This window comes from Neohortaea acidophila (genome assembly GCF_010093505.1).
Source record: "Neohortaea acidophila strain CBS 113389 unplaced genomic scaffold BDY17scaffold_10, whole genome shotgun sequence".
NCBI classification, from domain to species: domain Eukaryota; kingdom Fungi; phylum Ascomycota; class Dothideomycetes; order Mycosphaerellales; family Teratosphaeriaceae; genus Neohortaea; species Neohortaea acidophila.
In genome coordinates this window covers 345339-363177 of record NW_022985519.1, presented here as the reverse complement: position 1 = coordinate 363177, position 17839 = coordinate 345339, and the positions used below count along the sequence as shown (strand labels likewise).

At 57.0% G+C, this 17839-nt stretch overlaps 9 protein-coding genes across 9 annotated transcripts; 7 read left to right on the top strand and 2 right to left on the bottom strand.

The window, feature by feature from the left end:
• Positions 1 to 124: 124 nt before the first annotated feature.
• Positions 125 to 3415, top strand: BDY17DRAFT_326981 (actin interacting protein 3-domain-containing protein; the record flags this gene model as incomplete). The annotated part of the gene is made up of 2 exons (XM_033737598.1): positions 125 to 289; positions 359 to 3415. The coding sequence occupies 2 exons, from the start codon at positions 125 to 127 to the stop codon at positions 3413 to 3415; spliced, it is 3222 nt and encodes a 1073-aa protein (XP_033586563.1).
• Positions 3416 to 3878: 463 nt separating this feature from the next.
• Positions 3879 to 4718, top strand: BDY17DRAFT_229651 (prion-inhibition and propagation-domain-containing protein; the record flags this gene model as incomplete). The annotated part of the gene is made up of 1 exon (XM_033730193.1): positions 3879 to 4718. A coding segment is annotated over one exon (840 nt), but the record flags the coding sequence as incomplete, so codon positions are not given.
• Positions 4719 to 5863: 1145 nt separating this feature from the next.
• On the top strand, positions 5864 to 6393 carry BDY17DRAFT_312896 (uncharacterized protein; the record flags this gene model as incomplete). The annotated part of the gene is made up of 2 exons (XM_033735669.1): positions 5864 to 6359; positions 6386 to 6393. The coding sequence occupies 2 exons, from the start codon at positions 5864 to 5866 to the stop codon at positions 6391 to 6393; spliced, it is 504 nt and encodes a 167-aa protein (XP_033586561.1).
• A 652-nt stretch (positions 6394 to 7045) lies between these two features.
• On the bottom strand, positions 7046 to 8578 carry BDY17DRAFT_303031 (uncharacterized protein). The gene has a single exon (XM_033734504.1). The coding sequence runs from the start codon at positions 8437 to 8439 to the stop codon at positions 7501 to 7503; it is 939 nt and encodes a 312-aa protein (XP_033586560.1). The 5' UTR covers positions 8440 to 8578; the 3' UTR covers positions 7046 to 7500.
• A 130-nt stretch (positions 8579 to 8708) lies between these two features.
• BDY17DRAFT_303030 (putative NADH-ubiquinone oxidoreductase 21 kDa subunit) lies at positions 8709 to 9584 on the top strand. Its single transcript, XM_033734503.1, has 3 exons — positions 8709 to 8842; positions 8897 to 9411; positions 9472 to 9584. Exons 1-3 carry the CDS (start codon positions 8771 to 8773, stop codon positions 9494 to 9496), a joined length of 612 nt encoding a protein of 203 aa, XP_033586559.1. The 5' UTR covers positions 8709 to 8770; the 3' UTR covers positions 9497 to 9584.
• Positions 9585 to 9622: 38 nt separating this feature from the next.
• On the top strand, positions 9623 to 10624 carry BDY17DRAFT_29835 (uncharacterized protein). The gene is made up of 3 exons (XM_033733726.1): positions 9623 to 9979; positions 10046 to 10248; positions 10299 to 10624. Exons 1-3 carry the CDS (start codon positions 9760 to 9762, stop codon positions 10530 to 10532), a joined length of 657 nt encoding a protein of 218 aa, XP_033586558.1. The 5' UTR covers positions 9623 to 9759; the 3' UTR covers positions 10533 to 10624.
• On the top strand, positions 10477 to 12103 carry BDY17DRAFT_29832 (uncharacterized protein). Its single transcript, XM_033733720.1, has one exon. The coding sequence runs from the start codon at positions 10668 to 10670 to the stop codon at positions 11928 to 11930; it is 1263 nt and encodes a 420-aa protein (XP_033586557.1). The 5' UTR covers positions 10477 to 10667; the 3' UTR covers positions 11931 to 12103.
• Positions 12104 to 12865: 762 nt separating this feature from the next.
• Positions 12866 to 14494, top strand: BDY17DRAFT_29784 (uncharacterized protein). Its single transcript, XM_033733654.1, has 6 exons — positions 12866 to 13055; positions 13106 to 13183; positions 13248 to 13271; positions 13327 to 13582; positions 13668 to 13724; positions 13843 to 14494. Exons 2-6 carry the CDS (start codon positions 13170 to 13172, stop codon positions 14320 to 14322), a joined length of 831 nt encoding a protein of 276 aa, XP_033586556.1. The 5' UTR covers positions 12866 to 13055; positions 13106 to 13169; the 3' UTR covers positions 14323 to 14494.
• BDY17DRAFT_29785 (uncharacterized protein) lies at positions 14495 to 17825 on the bottom strand. Its single transcript, XM_033733655.1, has one exon. The coding sequence runs from the start codon at positions 17639 to 17641 to the stop codon at positions 14666 to 14668; it is 2976 nt and encodes a 991-aa protein (XP_033586555.1). The 5' UTR covers positions 17642 to 17825; the 3' UTR covers positions 14495 to 14665.
• Positions 17826 to 17839: the final 14 nt, after the last annotated feature.

Below are 17839 nucleotides of genomic sequence, written 5' to 3'. Positions count from 1 at the left end.
CCTATGTCCACGGAGGTGGTCGTCCAGCAGCATCACTCTCTCGCCATCCTGCTCTCAACCTGCGCGTGTGAGTGCGTGTGTGCTCGCCACTCCGGCGCAGCAGTCTGTCTCCACTCTACCCATCATGGCCTCGACGACAACCGCGGGTCATGTATCGCAACGGAGAAATGAAGAGCCCACGGGCTACGAGGGTACTGCTACCGCGGCACCTACAGACAACGCTGCACAAGACCTTTCAAGGAGCAGTGCTGGTTCCGCACGCTCATCCAGCAACAGATCCAGAGCCAACGTACGCACCTTCGCGCACCGCTGACAACATCCCCACGCGAAAGAAAGTACTAACAATCCCCTCCCCCAGCCGCAACAGCAACTGTCGACAATCGAAAAGTCCGTCACCCACCTCCTCGTCGCCACCAAACAACTCCTCGAAACCCTGACCCTATGGTCGCGCGGCGGTGCCACCGAGACCGAAGTCTCCGATGTATACGTCCGCCTGGGCTACGAGTTCAACATAGCATGTCGCGCCTTCAGCGCCATCGGCGTCGATACCAATGATCTAGGCCCCGTGCCCGACCAGCTGCGCACCATTTTGGAAGACACGTTGAGTCAAGAGGCCAGTCAGGCAAGTTTGGACAAATACCTCCCCCGCATCCGGGATATCATCATCAATCTACTTCATGGCTTGAAAAAGAAGCAGCAGCGCTTGCGGCAGAGGGGGAGCACACGGGAAGGAGTGGTGGGTGCAGATGGGAGAGTGACAGCTCGACAGACGTCGGTGGCGAGCAATGCAAGCGCCGAATCACAACTGGCGCAGCACCTCGACGACCTCCCCACCCGAACGTCTAGTGCGAGAAGCGGTGTGGAGAGGCAGTCAAGCGCGGAGCACGGCATGCCTGGGTTTGCCCCCAGAACGAGCAGTGGTATGGGACGGTCGTCACCAAAGAAGGCGGCGGGCTTAAGCCCCCAGAGTAGCATGCGCCAATCTCCAAGCAGGGACACCATCTCCAACGACTCCGGCACATCAACATCCAGCAATGCCCTACAGAACATCCCCGTCATGGCCCCATATCTGCAACAGGACACCATACCTGCCATTCAACTAGACGACCGACCAGAGCAGCTATCCCCATCGCAGGATCCTCCTCGACCCCCACCAAAGCAGAACGATGCACTCAGCGCGCTGCAAAAGAGCGGAGATCTGGAGCGGAGAGCTTCGCGCCGCTTCTCCTCCTACCAGATCCAAAAGCACCTTGGCACGTCGATGAATGGCATGTCTGCCATCCCACCCGCCCAGCACTCTCCCATCCCGAATAGAGGACGTGATGTGCAGGAGTCGCTGAGCGCGGTACGATCTCGAGGGAGCGCAATACAGAGTCGAGCGCGATCGCGAAATAAAGACATTGCAGCAAATGCATCTCCCAGCAGAATGCAGGAAGTTCGGAGGATATCGGAGGAGCCCAGCAACATCCTGACGGGAGAGGCCCAGCCGCCAATGAAGCCTACGACGCAGGATGCCGATGAATGGAGTCCTATGGCGAAGACGCCCGAGGACAAGCTCGGAAGCTATCCGTTTCCTGAAACCACGGCGAGCCCAGAGAAACTCGGTGCTACTCTTAACGGACCCGTCCCTGAGCCGATGTATGCCGGACTTGACTCAGGCGAAGAGAGACCTAAAGCGCCCGTGCGCAGTCCTTCCCGCAAACTCGCACGGCAAAGAACACCACCACCAGCTCAATTCGTTGCGGAGGGCTCGCCACAGCCCGGCAAGGAACTTACCCTCTTCTTGCAATACAAGAGCAAGATCAAGAAATTCGTGCTGCCGGACGGTGGCGATTTGAGTCTCGCGCGACTTCAGCTGGCCTTCATCGAGAAGTTCGCATGGAACACGCAGAATAATGGTGTCGACCTCCCGGAGATTTACATTCAGGATCCGATCTCGGGAGTCAGGCATGAGTTGGAGGAGCTTACGGATATCAGGGAGAGGAGCGTGCTGGTGCTGAACGTGGAGGCGCTCGATGAAGTCAAGCGGCATTTCGATGATGGCATCGGCGGACTGCGAAGGATCGTGGAAGGCATTCGGACGAGTGTGGAAGACCAGCATACCGCGTTGCAGCGCGTTTCCGACCGGCAGCAAGAAACGGCCAAGGATCTTGCATCCATTGCCGCCGCCCCGCCGACTGCTCCGGCGCCACCCACGGGCTCGACCGGCTCGCGCTCAGTCTCTAGTCGAGATCAGGTGGCGCAGTTGTCGGAGGTCACCAAGCTACGGCGCGATCTTGCAGTCGTCCGACAGACCTACAGCTCCTTTGTGTCCGACATGAATGCCACTATGACCACCATCAAGGCCAAAGCCAGTGGGATCAAGAAAGCAGCTGCCGACAGCGTAATCCCTGATATGAATGGCGCCACCGGTCGAACATATGTCGACAATGGAAAGAAGCAATTGTCTGCGGACAGTGAAAAGATCGTCAACCGCGTTGATGACCTTCAAGACATGGTCGAAGATCTGCGCAAGGACGTCGTCAGCCGTGGCGTGCGACCACTCCCGCGGCAGCTGGAGGGTGTGAGCAAAGACATCAGTGTCGCAACGGCGGACTTGAAGAAGCTGCAGGAATTCCTGAAACGCGAAAAACCCGTGTGGACGAAGATCTGGGAGAAGGAGCTGCAGGTGGTGTGCGACGATCGCGACCTCCTGACGCTTCAGGAAGAACTCGCGGTAGATCTGGAAGACGATTTGGAGAAAGCAGCAGCGACATTCGCCCTTGTCGAGCAAGCCACCAAGCAGCAGAACCTTCACAAACCAAGCGACAGCAGCGACCAGATCTTCGTGGGGTCCATGCGCTCCGCCTCCGGCCGCAACCTCAAACCCATCGCGATGCATCAAAGCAGCGCCGACCCGCACAAAGCCAAAGACAGCGTGCTGGGCGAAGTGCGCGCTCTGCAACCCAACCACGAGAGCCGGCTGGAAGCCATTGAGCGGGCGGAGAAGGCGCGGCAAAAGGAGCTGGAGGAGCGCAAGGGCGGGGAGTTTCAGCGGGAACTCGGGACGTTTGTGGAGGAGGGCAAGTTGAAGAAGACGGGTGGGGTGGAGGAGGTGGAGAGGATGCGGAAGATGCGGGAGGAGAAGGCGAGGAGGGAGGTTTTGGAGAGGCAGGCGCAGAGGATGAGGGAGAGGAATGAGAAGGAGGCTGCTGCTGCGGCGGCGGCGGTGGCTGCGCCGGATCCGACGGATGGGAAGAAAGCGAGTGAGGCCAATGGTGCGCCGCCTGAGATCATCACCAATGGAGACGACACGACTGTGGTCAAGAGCGGAGACGAAGGGGAGAGGGAAAAGGAGAACAGCAGTCCCGAGCCGGGCTTTGTGGATGCCAAAGAGGACGTGAGCACGCCCACGGAAGCTGCTCCGTCGGCATGATGAAGGGGTGGGGGACAGATTGTCTATATCGATTTATCTAGTAGCACGATACCCATCTTGTTCTGACCTGCAGTCTTTCATTTACTCATGCCCATCATATCTTATTCTTGGCTCGCACGTGCAACCACGGGAGGTTGGACCCTGGACAGCTTCTCATGTCGCGTGATGAGGCGCAAATCCAGCCCACTCGGAATTGGGACGCAGGATGCGCTCTAGAGCTCCCCCGCCCCGTCAATGGCACCGCACCTCACTCGCTCTTTCCCAATTCCAACCAGGCGGCCAGCTTCAACCACACTCTTTCCTCCTCCACCACGACCATGCCTCCCAGCACACCCTCGCACTAACAAACATCCATACTATGTACAGCTGATCCTCACCACCACCGCATCCAATCATGGCCGACGCCAAAGTGGGCTCCGACCACTTCGACCACGCCCCACCCCCCAACCCCAATGCCCCTCCGCCCGCCGACCACCCAGACTACGAAGCGCTGCTGACGGGCGTCATTGTGCTCGCCAGCCTGTTCAGCAACTGCGTCGAGGCCTTCAACCTCATTCACCCGAGCCAGCGATGGGACAAGCAGGAGCAGCTGCTCATCACCGCCCTCGGCCTGCAGCAGGCCCGTCTGCTCATCTGGGGCGACACCGTCGGCATCTCCTCGCCCCCGCCCACCGTCACAGACCGCGCTATCCCCAAACACCCCTCTGCCGCCTACCCCGACCTCAACGAGCCTACCTTCTTCTCCGCCCGCGACCCCGCCCTCGATCAGCCCGACACCCGGCAGAAGGTTGACGAAGCCCTGTCGGCCTTAGTCGAGCGCTCGGCGCACACGTCGCGCGAAGAGATGATGGAGCTCTATGGTCTGCGGCCCCCCAAGCGCTTCACGGTCGAGTACCAGCCCGCCCTCGACGGCAATCGCCTCGAGTCCTTCCGCGAGCGCCACGAGCTGCTCAAAGAGGTCGCCGAGAGCTACGCCCACCTCAACACCCGGCGCAACAGCTCCATCGTCGCCTCCACCTGGGCCGTCTCCGACTACGCCAAGTTCGCCGACTTCATCAAACTCACGCAGGAAAAGGTGGACTACCTCATCGAGCTCACCGACAGCCAGGAGCGCGTGGACCGCGCCATGTGCATGGACATCCGCGCCCTCGGCTGGCACTTGTCCGCCGACCGCGCGCGCGTCGCCCACGACCGCTCGAAGCTCATCCTTGTCTTGGAGTACAGTCGGCAGGAGTATCCGCAGTACGTCGACGCGGTAAACATTGCTTTGCGCAACATTGAGCGCGAGCGTCAGGAGAATGCCGCGGATTACAACCCTTACACCTCCGCGCAGTATGCGCCCATCAGCACTCTCCACCCGTCGCCTTTCTCGCGCTCAGCCCGCGGCTCAATCTCGACAGGCAGCGGGTCAATCTCGACCGGCAGCGGTGCGGCAGCGAATGGAAGCAGCGCAGCGCCGGGCGCAAAGGAGCACAAGAAACACGGCATTTTCGGCGGCTTGTTCAAGCGAAAAGGCCACCTGCACCCAGCAGCAGCAGACCCCAAAGCGCGCAGTCTCAGCGTCGCCGACGCAGGCGATCCCGAGCGCTCCCTCTCAGACGTCGGCCCCATGTCTCCAACCCTCCAGACTTCCGGCACCGGCTTACCATCTCCCGCCGCGGCTGCTGCGCCCGACTCGTTGGACGTCGTGAGCTCGCCCGTGCGCTCTAAGAGTGTAGGCGACATTCTCGATGCGCCTATCAACACTTCCGACGAAGAGGAAATGCGGCTGCAGTTGGAGCAGATGCGGACGAATAATACCGTTTCGACGGTAGCAGACGACGAAGGGCCGAGCCCGACGCGCGCGCATCCCGATCATCGCTTGATTCCCGAGATTTCGAGGCATGACCAGTATCATGGCCTGGGGCGGCAGGGCACAAAGACGCAGTGGTGAGCGAGGGGTTTGTTGACTGGGTGTCTTGTTTGTGCTTGGTGGGATCTTCTTTTCTAATCATCTTCTTTCCCTTTCGTGTTGTTTGAAGTGGTCGTTTGGGATACCCGAGTGTTGTTTGATTGTTGGAGCCGATCATGTTGGGTTTGGTTTGCTGATTTGGCATAGGCGACGTTTGCGCGGGCTCGTTTGCTTGTTGGGTTTGCTGTTGGGAGTTTACTTCAATATCTTGCTCGCATCTCTTCTCTCTACCTTACGCTCACTTTGATCGTAAGTCGCTTATCATGTGCCTCTTTTGCTACTCCTTCACTGCTCTCACACTCCTGCTATTCTTTTCCTACTACTCCTTCACTGCTTTTTCACTTCTGCTATTCATTCTCATTTGCCGCCCTGACTTTTGGCGTGTCATGCGACATCATGTGAACTACATGGAATGACTGCTTCTCCCAACACACCGTCACAAAACCCAACAACTACACCCATCTCTCATCAAAACATCACACCAATCCAAACCAGCCATGGCGAAACTCTACACCATCCGCGCCTCCTCCGGCGCCGGCCTCGGAATCTTCACCACCCGCCCCATCCCCGCGGGCACCGTCCTCCAAACCAGCAAACCAATCCTCAAACTCCCCCGCAACAAACACGACACTTCGCCCACAGCACTCCAAACCGCCTTCTCCCGCCTCCCACCCGAAATGCAACAAACCTTCCTCGCCCTCCACGACAACCCCGCCCTCCCTTACACCAGCCGCCTGATGCGAATCTACAAAAGCAACTGCTTCGGCGACGAGGCGCACGCGTGGATGTGGCTTGATTTCTCGCGGTGTAATCATTCCTGCCACCCCAATGCGGAGATTGCGGAGGTGGAGGATGAGGTTGGGGGAGCGAAGTTGGTTGCTATGAGAGCGCTGGGGGTTGGGGAGGAGGTGCGCATTTCGTATTTGGGTCCTTTGGAGGATGGGCCTGGACTGGTGAGGAGGAGGTTTTTGAAGGAGACGTATGGGTTTGAGTGTGCGTGTGCTTCGTGCTGTTTGGAGGGGAATGAGAGGGGAATCAGTGATGCGCGGAGGGGGTTGATTCAGGTCCTTTCGAGGTGGCAGATGGGGTTTGAGGTGGGGGCTTTGCGGATGTTGGGGGATGTGAGTGGGGTGCAAGGTGGTGGGAAGGTACTTGGCGGTTCCAAGAGGTGGTTGAAGACGCCGCGTACGGCGAGGGAGAAGGTGGTGGGCAATTGGTTGCTTGCGAGGCTGTTGGCTGCGGAAGGGCTGGCGGGCTATCGAGTTGCGCAGGCTTGGGTGATGGCTGCCGTCGCTTTGATGGGCCAGATGCAGGAGGCTAAGCCGCTGGTTGTCATACCTCCTGCGAGGCTTCTAATGGAGTGGCTGGATGAGGCCGTGAGGGCTATGAGAGCTGTGCGGAGGCCGGAATCGAGAGATGTGCTGGAGCTGGAACAGGCTTGCGGCGTGATGCGCCGCAATTCGTACGTGCAGTTGGCCAAGGCGGTTATGGAGAGAGAGGGACGGAATGGGAAGATATTTGCTGTGATTTTCGGAGAGCCGGGCAGATGTCTGAGTCAAGTGGAATGTCTTCGCGAGATGCGGAAGACGCGTGGCTGCTGTCTGGCAGAACGCGGATAGGTGCGTGGAAGCAGCGTTCGGCAGGAGGCAACAGCAAACGCGGCGATGAGCACATTTCAATGTCTCTCATTTTTCATCCGATTCTATATGTAGCACTGCGAACCAACAACAGCGCCATCTCATGCTGCGTGGCCATGGACGACCCCCCGAGACAGGATCGGAACCACTTAGCCTACATCATCGCCATCCTCATACCCATTATGTCGACATCTGCAGGTATTTGGCTCGCATACTCGTCCACTCTCGCTACCATCGAGGTTGCAAATGCTTGCTACAACAGAAATTGCACCGTTTTTGGCTGGATAGAGCTTTTCATGACGCCCATGAATCTCTGGAAATGCTGCAACTTCTGTGTCCAGGGAGTCAGGATCATCTGTGCTCTGGCGAAGGAGTGGATCATGACTGCGTAGTGATCGCCGGGGCAGGTATCTCGCCCGGGATGCCGCTTGTTTTGCCATCGAACTGATGCGAGCAGCAGGAGGTGCATGGCCGTCCACCTTCTAAATCGGTCACGTTCAAGCCATCTTCGCACCTCGATCATCCTCCGCATAAATCTTCGCCTCCTTCACCCACGCCCCGACAGTAGGGAGAGTGAGGCGGTTCAACTCCGCCCAATCTTCTCGCTTCGCCGCCTTTCGGATCTTCGTACTACTCACGCCGCCTTCGGCATGCGGGGGGACAAGTTGAATCTGCTTCGCCCATTCCCTCTTGCCGCCTTGGTCCTCGAGCTCCCCATCTTCGATTTTCTTCAGAAACGCCTTTTGCTCCTCCTCCGAGCCGTACTCTTCGTCCGGTCGCAACGTTACGTGAAACCTGTGGCCGGCATCAAAGTACGGGTTCAGTGCTGAGAATGGTGGGTCGAATTTCGAGTAGTATTTTGCGTTGAAGAGTCTGACCAGGGTGTCGTAGCCGACCAGATGGATGTGCTTCGGTTTGGAAGGATACCACTCAGAGCCTTCCTCCTGGATGGCAGCAGTCTTGTCCGTGTAGTAAGGTACGGTGGTCACGCCAATATCGATCGGGACGACTGAGTACTCGTCTGACTTGGCTTTTAGGCTTTCTACTAGGTCTTGCGCGAAGATGCACATCAATGTCAGTCGTTGGTCGAAGGATGCGGCTGACGGAGCTTTGTCGGCGTTCATTGTTGCAAAGAGAAGTAGTAATCGATGTGATTTCGGGAATGAATCGCTGGTAGACTTTTGGAGTGCGGCCATGGAGATGTAGCGGTGGGCGATTGACGGTGGATTGAAGGATGAGTCCAGAATGAAGAGGGTCCGAGGAGATTCATTGGAGGCTGGCGACGATGGTGGCTCGGGCTTTGCGCTCTTCGGGTGAACAGTCTTAAGGACTCGGAATTTCGAGCCGGATTGCTGGAAGTTCTTCAGAGCAGAGCCGAGCTCAGCGACCAGTGGTCGGAAGTTGGCTATTCTTGTCGACATGCTGTCGTTGCTCATCGTTGCACCTTTCAAGGAACGCAGGTTCGGCCAGTCACTGTTTTGTACTACACTATGTGATAAGGACTGGCAGTTTCATCAATACCAAGGTCATTAGCAGATAATGAGGAGGATTTTTGTCAGGTAATGTGTGGTGGTGTCTAGCATTATGTGCCGTCATCGTATGTGCTTGTTCAGATGAGGTTGGTGATGCCCGAAATGGCAACTTAGCCGACCACGGTAACCCAATCGCTCCTGCTCCCTCCTCACCTCACCGCGCATCCACATCCTCGCACTCAGCAGGCCCTTGTCAAACTTCAGTCCCCGTCCTTCACAGGACCCCAAATCGATTATGGCCACCGGCAAGTCCATGACCGAGGCGTGGGCCGCAGCATCGCGAGCATCAAAGCTGTCCGGCTTCAAGGTACGCAGACTCTCTCCTCATCCGCACCACCGGCACAAAGCTAACCAGCACCAGAAATACACCGTCCAGCCCAGCGGCTTCTGGGCCCGAGTAAACGGCTGGTTCGCCATCGACCCCAATCGCTCCACCGGCGTGCCCTTGAACCCCCTCTTCCGCAACCCTCCCCCGGGCGCCAATGACCCCCTCGAGTACGAAGACCCCGTTACCGTGCCGGCCGCCGACATCGCCGGCAACCCCTACTGGAAGCGCGACAATCGGCGCTCCTACCCCAAGCTGTCGGTAGTAAGGCAACCGGATGTCGTGGCGCTGCTGACGGTCGGGTCGGCGGCGGCGCCGAAAGAGGACGTGTTACAGATTGGAGACGCGGGGACGAAGCAATTGGTGCAGGTGAAGGAAGAGGGAGAGAAGGGACTGAGTGCGTTCTTCCAGAAGGATGCGTCTGCTTCGAAGGGTGTGCTTGATTCGGATGGCTTGCCGCCTCTGCCTGTGTCGCTCCATCGGACGAGGAAGCAGTATGAGTTGAACGACAGGTCACGGCAGACGTATGGAGACAAGCCGGATGGGGTGATGTAAGTGCATCTTTGGCTGAGAAGAGGTCGCGTCCAGAAACCACTAACACTCGCGCACAGGTATCCTTGCCGAACGTTTGTATAGAGCGCCATTAGACAGGGCGCTTTCCATGGGAATTGTACATAATCTCCCTACAGAAGCTTACAACCACATTCACATTACAACAAGCTGATTTGTCGTGCTTGATTTGTGCCATGATGACAGACGACGCCCAGGTGGCCCAAAACGGTGGGTCGTGCCTTCCGTTTCTGACGGACGAAGGCAATCACGCGCTAGCTGCACCACTCCTTTCCCACTCCCGCCCACTCCATATCAGCTCTTCACATTAACTACACATCACAGCGCCGATGGCTTCATCTCCCTCCCGAACAAGCGACGATGACTTCCCCATCGAGGAGCTCGTCTTCAGCTGCACCGTTTGCCAGGCCACCATCTCCGAAGTCTACGCCACGACCGAAAGCAACAAAGGCTTCCACAGCGGCTCGGGCGACGAAGACGGCATCGTGACGAAGTTATGGATCGCCGAGTGCTCGCACATCACTTGTGCGAAACATCTGGAGGATGGCGGTGCGTACCGCTGAAGACGCATGGTCGTTAGTGATGACTCCAGTGCTAAGAAGCGGCCTCACACAGCTCCGCCCTTCCATCCCAAGGATCTGCCGCCCAAAGCGCCATGTCCAAAGTGCGTGAAGGACAAGGGTGATGACTCTCCAAAGGATCTGTACGGCATCCGCGGACTAGGCGATGGAGAGTACGATGCTATGATCCCAGCGGAATGGCGACGGTGTCCTGCTATCAAGCTTGACAGCAGTGTTCCTGGCATGTCGGCTGTTCGCGTGAGTTAGTCTGCCGGATCGTGTGTGCGCCTGCTCTGACTTTCTTCCAGTTTCAGTATATGGCGCTGTGTCAGTATGCGCGACAAGCTCGGAAACATTGGAAAGGCTCGGCGTCTAAGCTGTCTAAAGCTGAGGCTGCGTGTTCAGAGGAGCGGAGACAGCGGCGGGAGTTGCAGTCTCAAGTGCAGCAGCTGAAGAAGCAGACCGAGACTGTGCAGGACCTTGAATCGCGGCTGAAGAAGTGGGAGGCCAGGAAGCCGGTGATCAATCGTGAGCCTCTGTAATCTTTTACCCATCTGGATCTGCGCTGACAGACAGCTCCCACGGACTATCTCAGAGTTGTCAGTCTGATGGCGGAGTAAGTCATCTATCTCAACCGGCCCACACGTATCTGACCTTCAAACAGGGACATCGCAAACATGCGGAGTCAGCTCTTGTCCCTGGGTGTCCAAGTGCCAGAAATGAGGTATGCGTTTGAACCGAACCAGACCCAACGTAGCTCCGGCCACGTACCTGCCGCAGGCGACTATGCTCAGCAGCCTGTACGTCACGCTCCCGAAAACGCTTATACCGACCATCGTCATGAGTATGGCAGCCACTCAGCCTCGAGGAAGCGAAAACGAGACGATCCACTCCCAATGTCAGACGATGAGGGCCAGGAGCCGAGGCAGCACTACGACCTTGCCAGTCGCGATCTGATGCCGCCACCGCTTCACATTGCACACCCTCAGGCGCTCGCTCATTACGGTGCTACGACGTTCAATGGGTACGATGCTAATGGACGACACGCGCCTCATCAACCCGTTGTGCAGACCTATGGAAGTGACGGATGGCGAGCACCGGTTGATGGAATGTATCAATCCGGTTATGCGCCAAGTCGCCAATCGCATTCGTCATTTGTCCAAAGGCCGGTGGCGAACAACCAGAACCGCAGTCCGTTTTACATCCCATCTCGAGCGGAACCGATGAGAGATCCTTCACAGGATGTTAGACAGTCACTTCGAACTCTTCCCACCCTTCTCCAGAATCGTCAGACATTAGCGTCTTCCCGCACGCCGCGAGCCCTGGCAACACCATCCCCCCACAAAGGACAAGCCGTCTTCGAGACTTCCGTTGCCAGCCCGTTCTTCACGAGGCAAATACCTGGAGGTGACGGCTCTGTCATGCGTCCTCCCTCGCGTAGAAGCCACATTTCACAACCATATCATGCATCGCAACAACATACGAGTCGACCAAATGGCCAACAGCCATATCCGTCGCAGCACACACTACAATCCGACTTCCGGACGAACTCAGCGAGACATCCGCAATCCACTCTTCGTCCGCGCTCTCGCTCGCCTCTGCGCCAGACTTTTGCAGCTCCGCAGTACCAGCAACAACCTTTTATACCGCAGACGCCTCGGAACGCTCAAGGGCTGTTCTCGCGCCCAGATCGTCCTCCGCCGTCGACTACACAGGCATCGAATGCGATACGACCGAATGTGCACACCAATCGAGTCTTGCATCAATCGCGCCAACGCTCAACAAGACCGGGTACGATCAATCCCGATTCAGCTCTGAATCAGTTCCCAGGTGTACGAGGAGTACACTCGCAGCGCGGGATGCCGGCTTATGAGCGGCCAGGGTTTGCTCCGCAAGGCTCCTTATCCACTGCAGGAGGGAGGCGGAGTATACGCCGCTGAGAGTGCAATGGTTTACGGCACCTCCCACTCCATAGCTGATAGGCCTTGGCCTGAGTGGCTGGACTGGGGTTCAGCATGGCCTACCTGACTGAGTACTCGTCAATTTAGCCCTGTCTAAGGATGTCTCTTTGTGCCCGACAAGCCGAGCCGTAACCACAATCCAGGCCCACGAGCTGCAGGAGAGTGGGGGAGTCTAAGGGCAAAACATGTAGAGCAGAGATCAAGGTGGGAAGATTGAAGCGACATGAGCTTTATGATAAATGACCAGCTTGGCTAAAAGAGGAAAGGGGCGCAGGCGGAGCGGCCGCGCCGGCTCATCCAGACCCGCCCAAAACAGAGCTGAAAATGCAGGCTGACCCGGACAGGTTGACGTCCACCTCGCACTTTGCCTCAACCTCACGCGTCTCAAATATAAGAAACGCCTCCCCGCGGAGCCGTCATCACCTTCCACCGTGCACGCTCGGCTCATACATCCATAGATGGGCTCTGGCCATGCCCTGGTTGCATTTTCGCTCGCTCACCCCTGTCGATTTTCACTTAGTCTCGGGTGACACTCGACAGACAAATGTGGGAAGGTGAAGTCTGGCGAGACTCTCCATGCATTGTGGCTTGCACAGGACATGCAGCCAGATGCGTCGTACGGCTTGAGTACTACCTTAGAGGCCCAGGGCCGTTCAATTTACCGTAGACGTTCTCAAGGTACCCTGACCTCTCTGCCGTCTGCTTTGTTATCTCACCCTTTCCACTCACCTTCCTCTCATCATCTGCCTAATTCACTTTCCCCTTTCTCTTCATACATTCCAATGCGTTTACTATTCCTTGCGGCCTTTTGGGCCGTGGCTTGCGCCTCACCGGCTCGGCCCAGCGTCAAGACCTCGCGCGCGACCTCAACACCCACCAACGCCGCTTACCCGGCGTCTACTGCGGGCGCCAATTTTTGCACCGTAGTGGACCATTTGGTGAGATCGGCCTCTTTGCCTTCGAAGTCCCGAAGAGATGGGCATCTGACCGCATTCGATTTTACCAGGTTAGCGATGGCGGCGTCCGGAGCGAGGCAACAAAGTTCTGCTCGTCCTACCTCCACATTCCAAAAGCGACAGTTTCCTCCACGATAACAGTGGCGTCGTGAGTAAACATCAGCGATTTTGTCGAGTATCGTAATTGACCTGTACTAGTGTCAGCACAACGACAGCGACGGTCACCCCGGCCACCGTAACTGCGCAAGGAACGACGATCACAATGACTACTACAACGTGGGCCCTTTCTGCACCCTATGCTGCCTAGAAGACCATGCGCTGACAATAAGTTTCGTCTTAGGACTCTTACAGACTCGGTTGTGGTGTCAGTGAACCCAAAGCCCCCAAATATCTCAATTCTAACAAGCTTATCGGTGCAGCACGACGATTTCTAGTACCACGATGATTTCAACTTCCTCGTCTACAGTTACTGTTACCGTCAGCGGATCATGCACAGCTCCGGCCGCAGTCGCGAAACGGACTGCCAGCGCCATTGTGGCAAAGCCCAACGTGTTCTCCGCTTACTCTGGTGGCACACTCTCGTCAGCGTGCAGTTGCCTTTCTGTTCCGCCGAGCACGACGACAACAACCGTCACGCAGACAACGCCACGCAGAGTCTCTACCAAAACGTCTTCGGTGCGTTTCAAATCCCTTCGCTCCTTGGACTACGAGAAGGAAAGCGCTACACTGTTGCATGAGTCTCTAACGAGCTCGCACATAGGTCACCGCAACAATCACAAACTATCCGACAGCCACAGTTACCAGCATAGTCACTACGGTACGTACTCATAGGGAATGCCGGCAGAAGATGCTGGATCGAGCGCCCCTGCGTCCGCGCGGATATCTCGCCCAACGGCGCCAGTATGGAGAACACGCTAATATTTACGCCCTCGCAGGCTATAACGTCCACGAGCACGGGTGTAACGACTATCTCATCCGTGGTCATGACCGCTACGACCGTCACCGTCACCGCCACGCCTTCAAGTTTCTACCTCCTCGATGGCACCAATGGCCTATACGCTGCTGCCGTTAATGGTGAAGACATCGCATTCTCCTCAGATGGTGCCGTCATCTTCAATTACAATTCTAGTGATGGCACGCTCACCTTGTACGGCTACACTGTTGCATTTTTTGACGGCGAGAACAACAATCCCAATCCAGTCTTCTTCTTGCCCACAGGCGCAGTCGGTAGATATGCTATACCGCTCACATGCGCCTTATACGTAGGGACCGAAGATTGCACTTTATCGTGCGACTACTCCGGCCAGATCGAAAACAGTCTGGGTGGGAACGACCAATGGTATCTCGGTACCTCTGGGACCGAGGAAAATGCTGGGACTGAATTTACAATCTACGTCGTTGATGCTGGATCTTGACGCAAGCAACAATGGACTGACAGTCGGACACATAAATCATCGTTCCATGGGAAGCAATTCGGATGGAGTTCCCTTTCATGATTCACTGCGGGCATGCCTTCGTGTGTTGGGTTGCTGGAGAGCAAAGGAGTACTGCATGATCGGATACAGAAACGCTTCAGCAATTTCTCTCGCATCCACTTTCTCTCCGGTTACCGCATCAGTCTTCCCGCCCATTACCTCGCAATCCTCGATCCCCGGCCTCCAATTGCCTCCGATTAAAACCAGCCCGGCCTGAGAACATCATGAGAGGCCACCGGCACCGTGTTCAGCCCAAAAGCCGCACTCCCTCCTCCCCCTTTCCTCAAGCCTCATCGCCGCCCAACAACAAGCCCTGCCCACTCTCCACCCTTTCCACCTCCAACCCCGATGTCTTAGACTTATTCGTCCGAACCGAAATCAGCGACACACTGCGGAAATGGCCCTTGCGGTCGTCGATGACCGTGACAGAGGGGAAGCGGCGGATCCGCGGTGCTTCTTTCGGGTCGACCACAGTTGGAACTTGGATATCTGGGCTGCGAGGCCTGGTTGCTTCTAAAGTAAGAAGTATGTTGTCGTTGTTGCAGATGTTATTTGAAGAATTACGTGAGGGTAGTGCATCGTCGACATCTAATTTGGATAGGAGTGCCCGTTTCTCGTCGATAGCGATGTCGTCTTTCGCTGATGCTGTCGATGTCGAACGCTCAAGACAGTCTTTGTAGACATTCGACCAGAGTTCTGCCTTGGATAATGTGGCTTGCTTCTTCTTGGACAGTTGCGTGCAGGAATTGCCGTCCAGCTCGGTAACGCCATGGTGATGTGGAGTCGTGCTTGATCGGCGGGCCATATCACCTGGTCCGACCATCGTCTCGCTGCGCGGCAGACGTCCCTCATCTTGACGATGATGATGCGGTGGCTCGAAGATACTGCCCGTCCTGAACGGACTCGATTTGCGAGAAGTGCTCGAACCAGGGCGATGATGACGATGATGCGGATGAAACAACATCGCCTCCTCCTCCCCTTCGACAAAATCCCTCAACTTCCCTTCTTCTCGCTTGACAAACTCCCCAAACATCTGCTCCTCTTTCTTCACGAACCCCTCCAGCTCGTCTTCTTCTTTGCGCACAAAGCCTTCCAACACCTCTTCTTCCCTCTTCACGAAAGCATCCAACTTCCCCTCTTCGTCCTTCACAAAGGCTGTGATCTTTCCTGCATCCTCTTTAATCGAATCCCGCAGGTGCTCGATAGGATGATGGTGATGATGATGCCGCGGCAAATCCACCGCCATCTGCACCGGCAACATTTCCAGCTCGGGGTACTCCAGCGTACCTCCCGTCGTGATCGACGTACGCCTATTCTGCCCATACCAGCCTCGCGTGTGGAACAAATTGGAATAGTAGCGTACGATCCCGCCGAAAGAGCGGCTTTGCGCCAACCCGGTTCTGCGGCGACGCGGAGGGGTGATTTTGGCGCTATGCTTGCTCCCAGGCGAGTCGTCGTCGTCTTCTGCCGTGTCGCTGACGTGGATCTCCTCGGGATTGATATCGATGCCAAAGTCGCGGGCGATGATGGCGTCTGCACGTCCCGCAGAGCCGCAGCGCTCGCCACGTGTGTGGGATGGGTAGCGAGACCAGGACTCGAGATTTGTACCGATGCGGGCTTTCGGTGGGAGAGGAAGCATCTCCCGGATGGGTTGCATGTGGCTTGCCACGGTGGAGGGCGCTCGCGTGCTGGCGGCTGGACTGGAGTGGCGGGATGAGTGAGCATGGTGATGAGGGGATGGAGGCGCGAGGTAGACGTGGTCGAAGCCGCGCTCGGAATGGCTCTTGAGATGGCCTTTCTCGAGCGGGTCGAGGAGGTCGTTGTGGTTGTACAAGCTGGCAGGCGGAAGACTTGCGCCGGTTCTGCTGAAAGGCGAGGAGTCAGAAAAGGCCAGAGGATCCAGTCCGCCAGCCGATTCTCGCTGCTTGCCGGCCGAGCGAAACAGTGCCTTCTCCTGCTGATGCTTCTCCAGCGCTTGAGCCATGAGTGGGCTGGCATCATCTCTCAACGGACGAGCTCTGCTCAGTCTCTTTCGCAAGCCGCCACCCGACTCGCGACGATCTTCCTCTTGAACTTCTTTTGCTCGCTTCAAACTCACGGTCGAAGGTCGCCGACGATCGTCACCAGCAATTGTGAGACTCCGCTCGTAATCGGCGAGAGTTGGACGTCGAACAAGGGCGTATGCTGGTCCGGGGTTGGGCTCAAGATGCGTTCTGCTCGTTTCGGCGGCCGATGGGCTGAGTTGATTCATGCTCATCGATCTCGCGACGCGGCTGGGTTGTCCGTTGAGCTCGTACTCGACAGTCAACAACGCAGGATCGTCCGATTGCCCGTCAAACGCCACGGTGGTCGTCTTCGACACATTCGGAACCAGCGCAGGCGAGCTGACACACCGATTCTGCTGCTTCTGACTGCCCGGACGCAGAAACTTGAAGATGGACCGACGCTTTTGTACCGTCTTCTTCGGCGGCGAGAAGCGCTCCAGGAACCTCGAGGCTTTGCTGAGCCGGGTCAGGGTACTGGAGCTGCTCTTGCTCGGGATCGACGCCTCGCGGAGAGGGGGCGGCGGTGAAAGTAGTCTTACGGAAGCGTTGTCTGACTTGAGGGCACTCGTTTCGAAAGAAACCTTGCGAGTGACATTGTCACTTGGTACCGCTTCCGGAGGATCAGGGGGTAGAGGTTTGTTGCGCAGCTTTTTGCCCGGAGACCTCTTTGGTTCTGCTCGCAAAGCCGACTTGAGCTTTGGTTTCGAGACCTCAGGCTTCAACGGCCAGTCTTCCAAGACCTCCTCCCAGCCAACGGGGGAGGTGCGTGGCGTGTTGAAGTGCAATGCATTCGTCTGATCCTGATCGTTGGCAGCGGCACTGGCAGACCGGCTGTAAACGGATGATGTGTTGTCTCGCAGAGGAACGTGACCCCCGTTCATCGGTGATGTGAGCCCCGAAATTCTCATGTCGAGACTCGAGAGCCGACGCGAATGACGGCTCTGTGCCGATGGTGCCCCGAGATGAGCTTGCCATATCCGAGAAAGCGATGCATGTGCCGAATGAGAGGGGGTCTCATTCGCTGGTGTGTCGGACATTTGCGACATGGAGCGTAGCTGTTGCGAGATGTCCATCTTGTGCAGCGGTACAGTCTCGCTTTTGGCATGATATTCGTCGGCAATGGAGCTGGATACGCCGTTCTGCGTATTGAAATCACGGGACAAGCTGCCGGGTTTTGAAAGCCCCACGCTTGGTCCAACGTGGATCTCGGACATGGAGCGGTGTGACAGTGGCCCAGTGCGTACGATGGCTTGCAGCAGCAAAGGTGAGCTGGCAGACCTGGGTAGAGATGGAAACCCAGCGCCTCGTGGCTTAGAGGTGTCTGGAAGCTCAACAGGGGCTGCATTTCTTTTGGGGATGTTGAGCAACTGTGGACTCCCCCGAGAAGCATGTGGACTGTGCGCAGTCGTCAG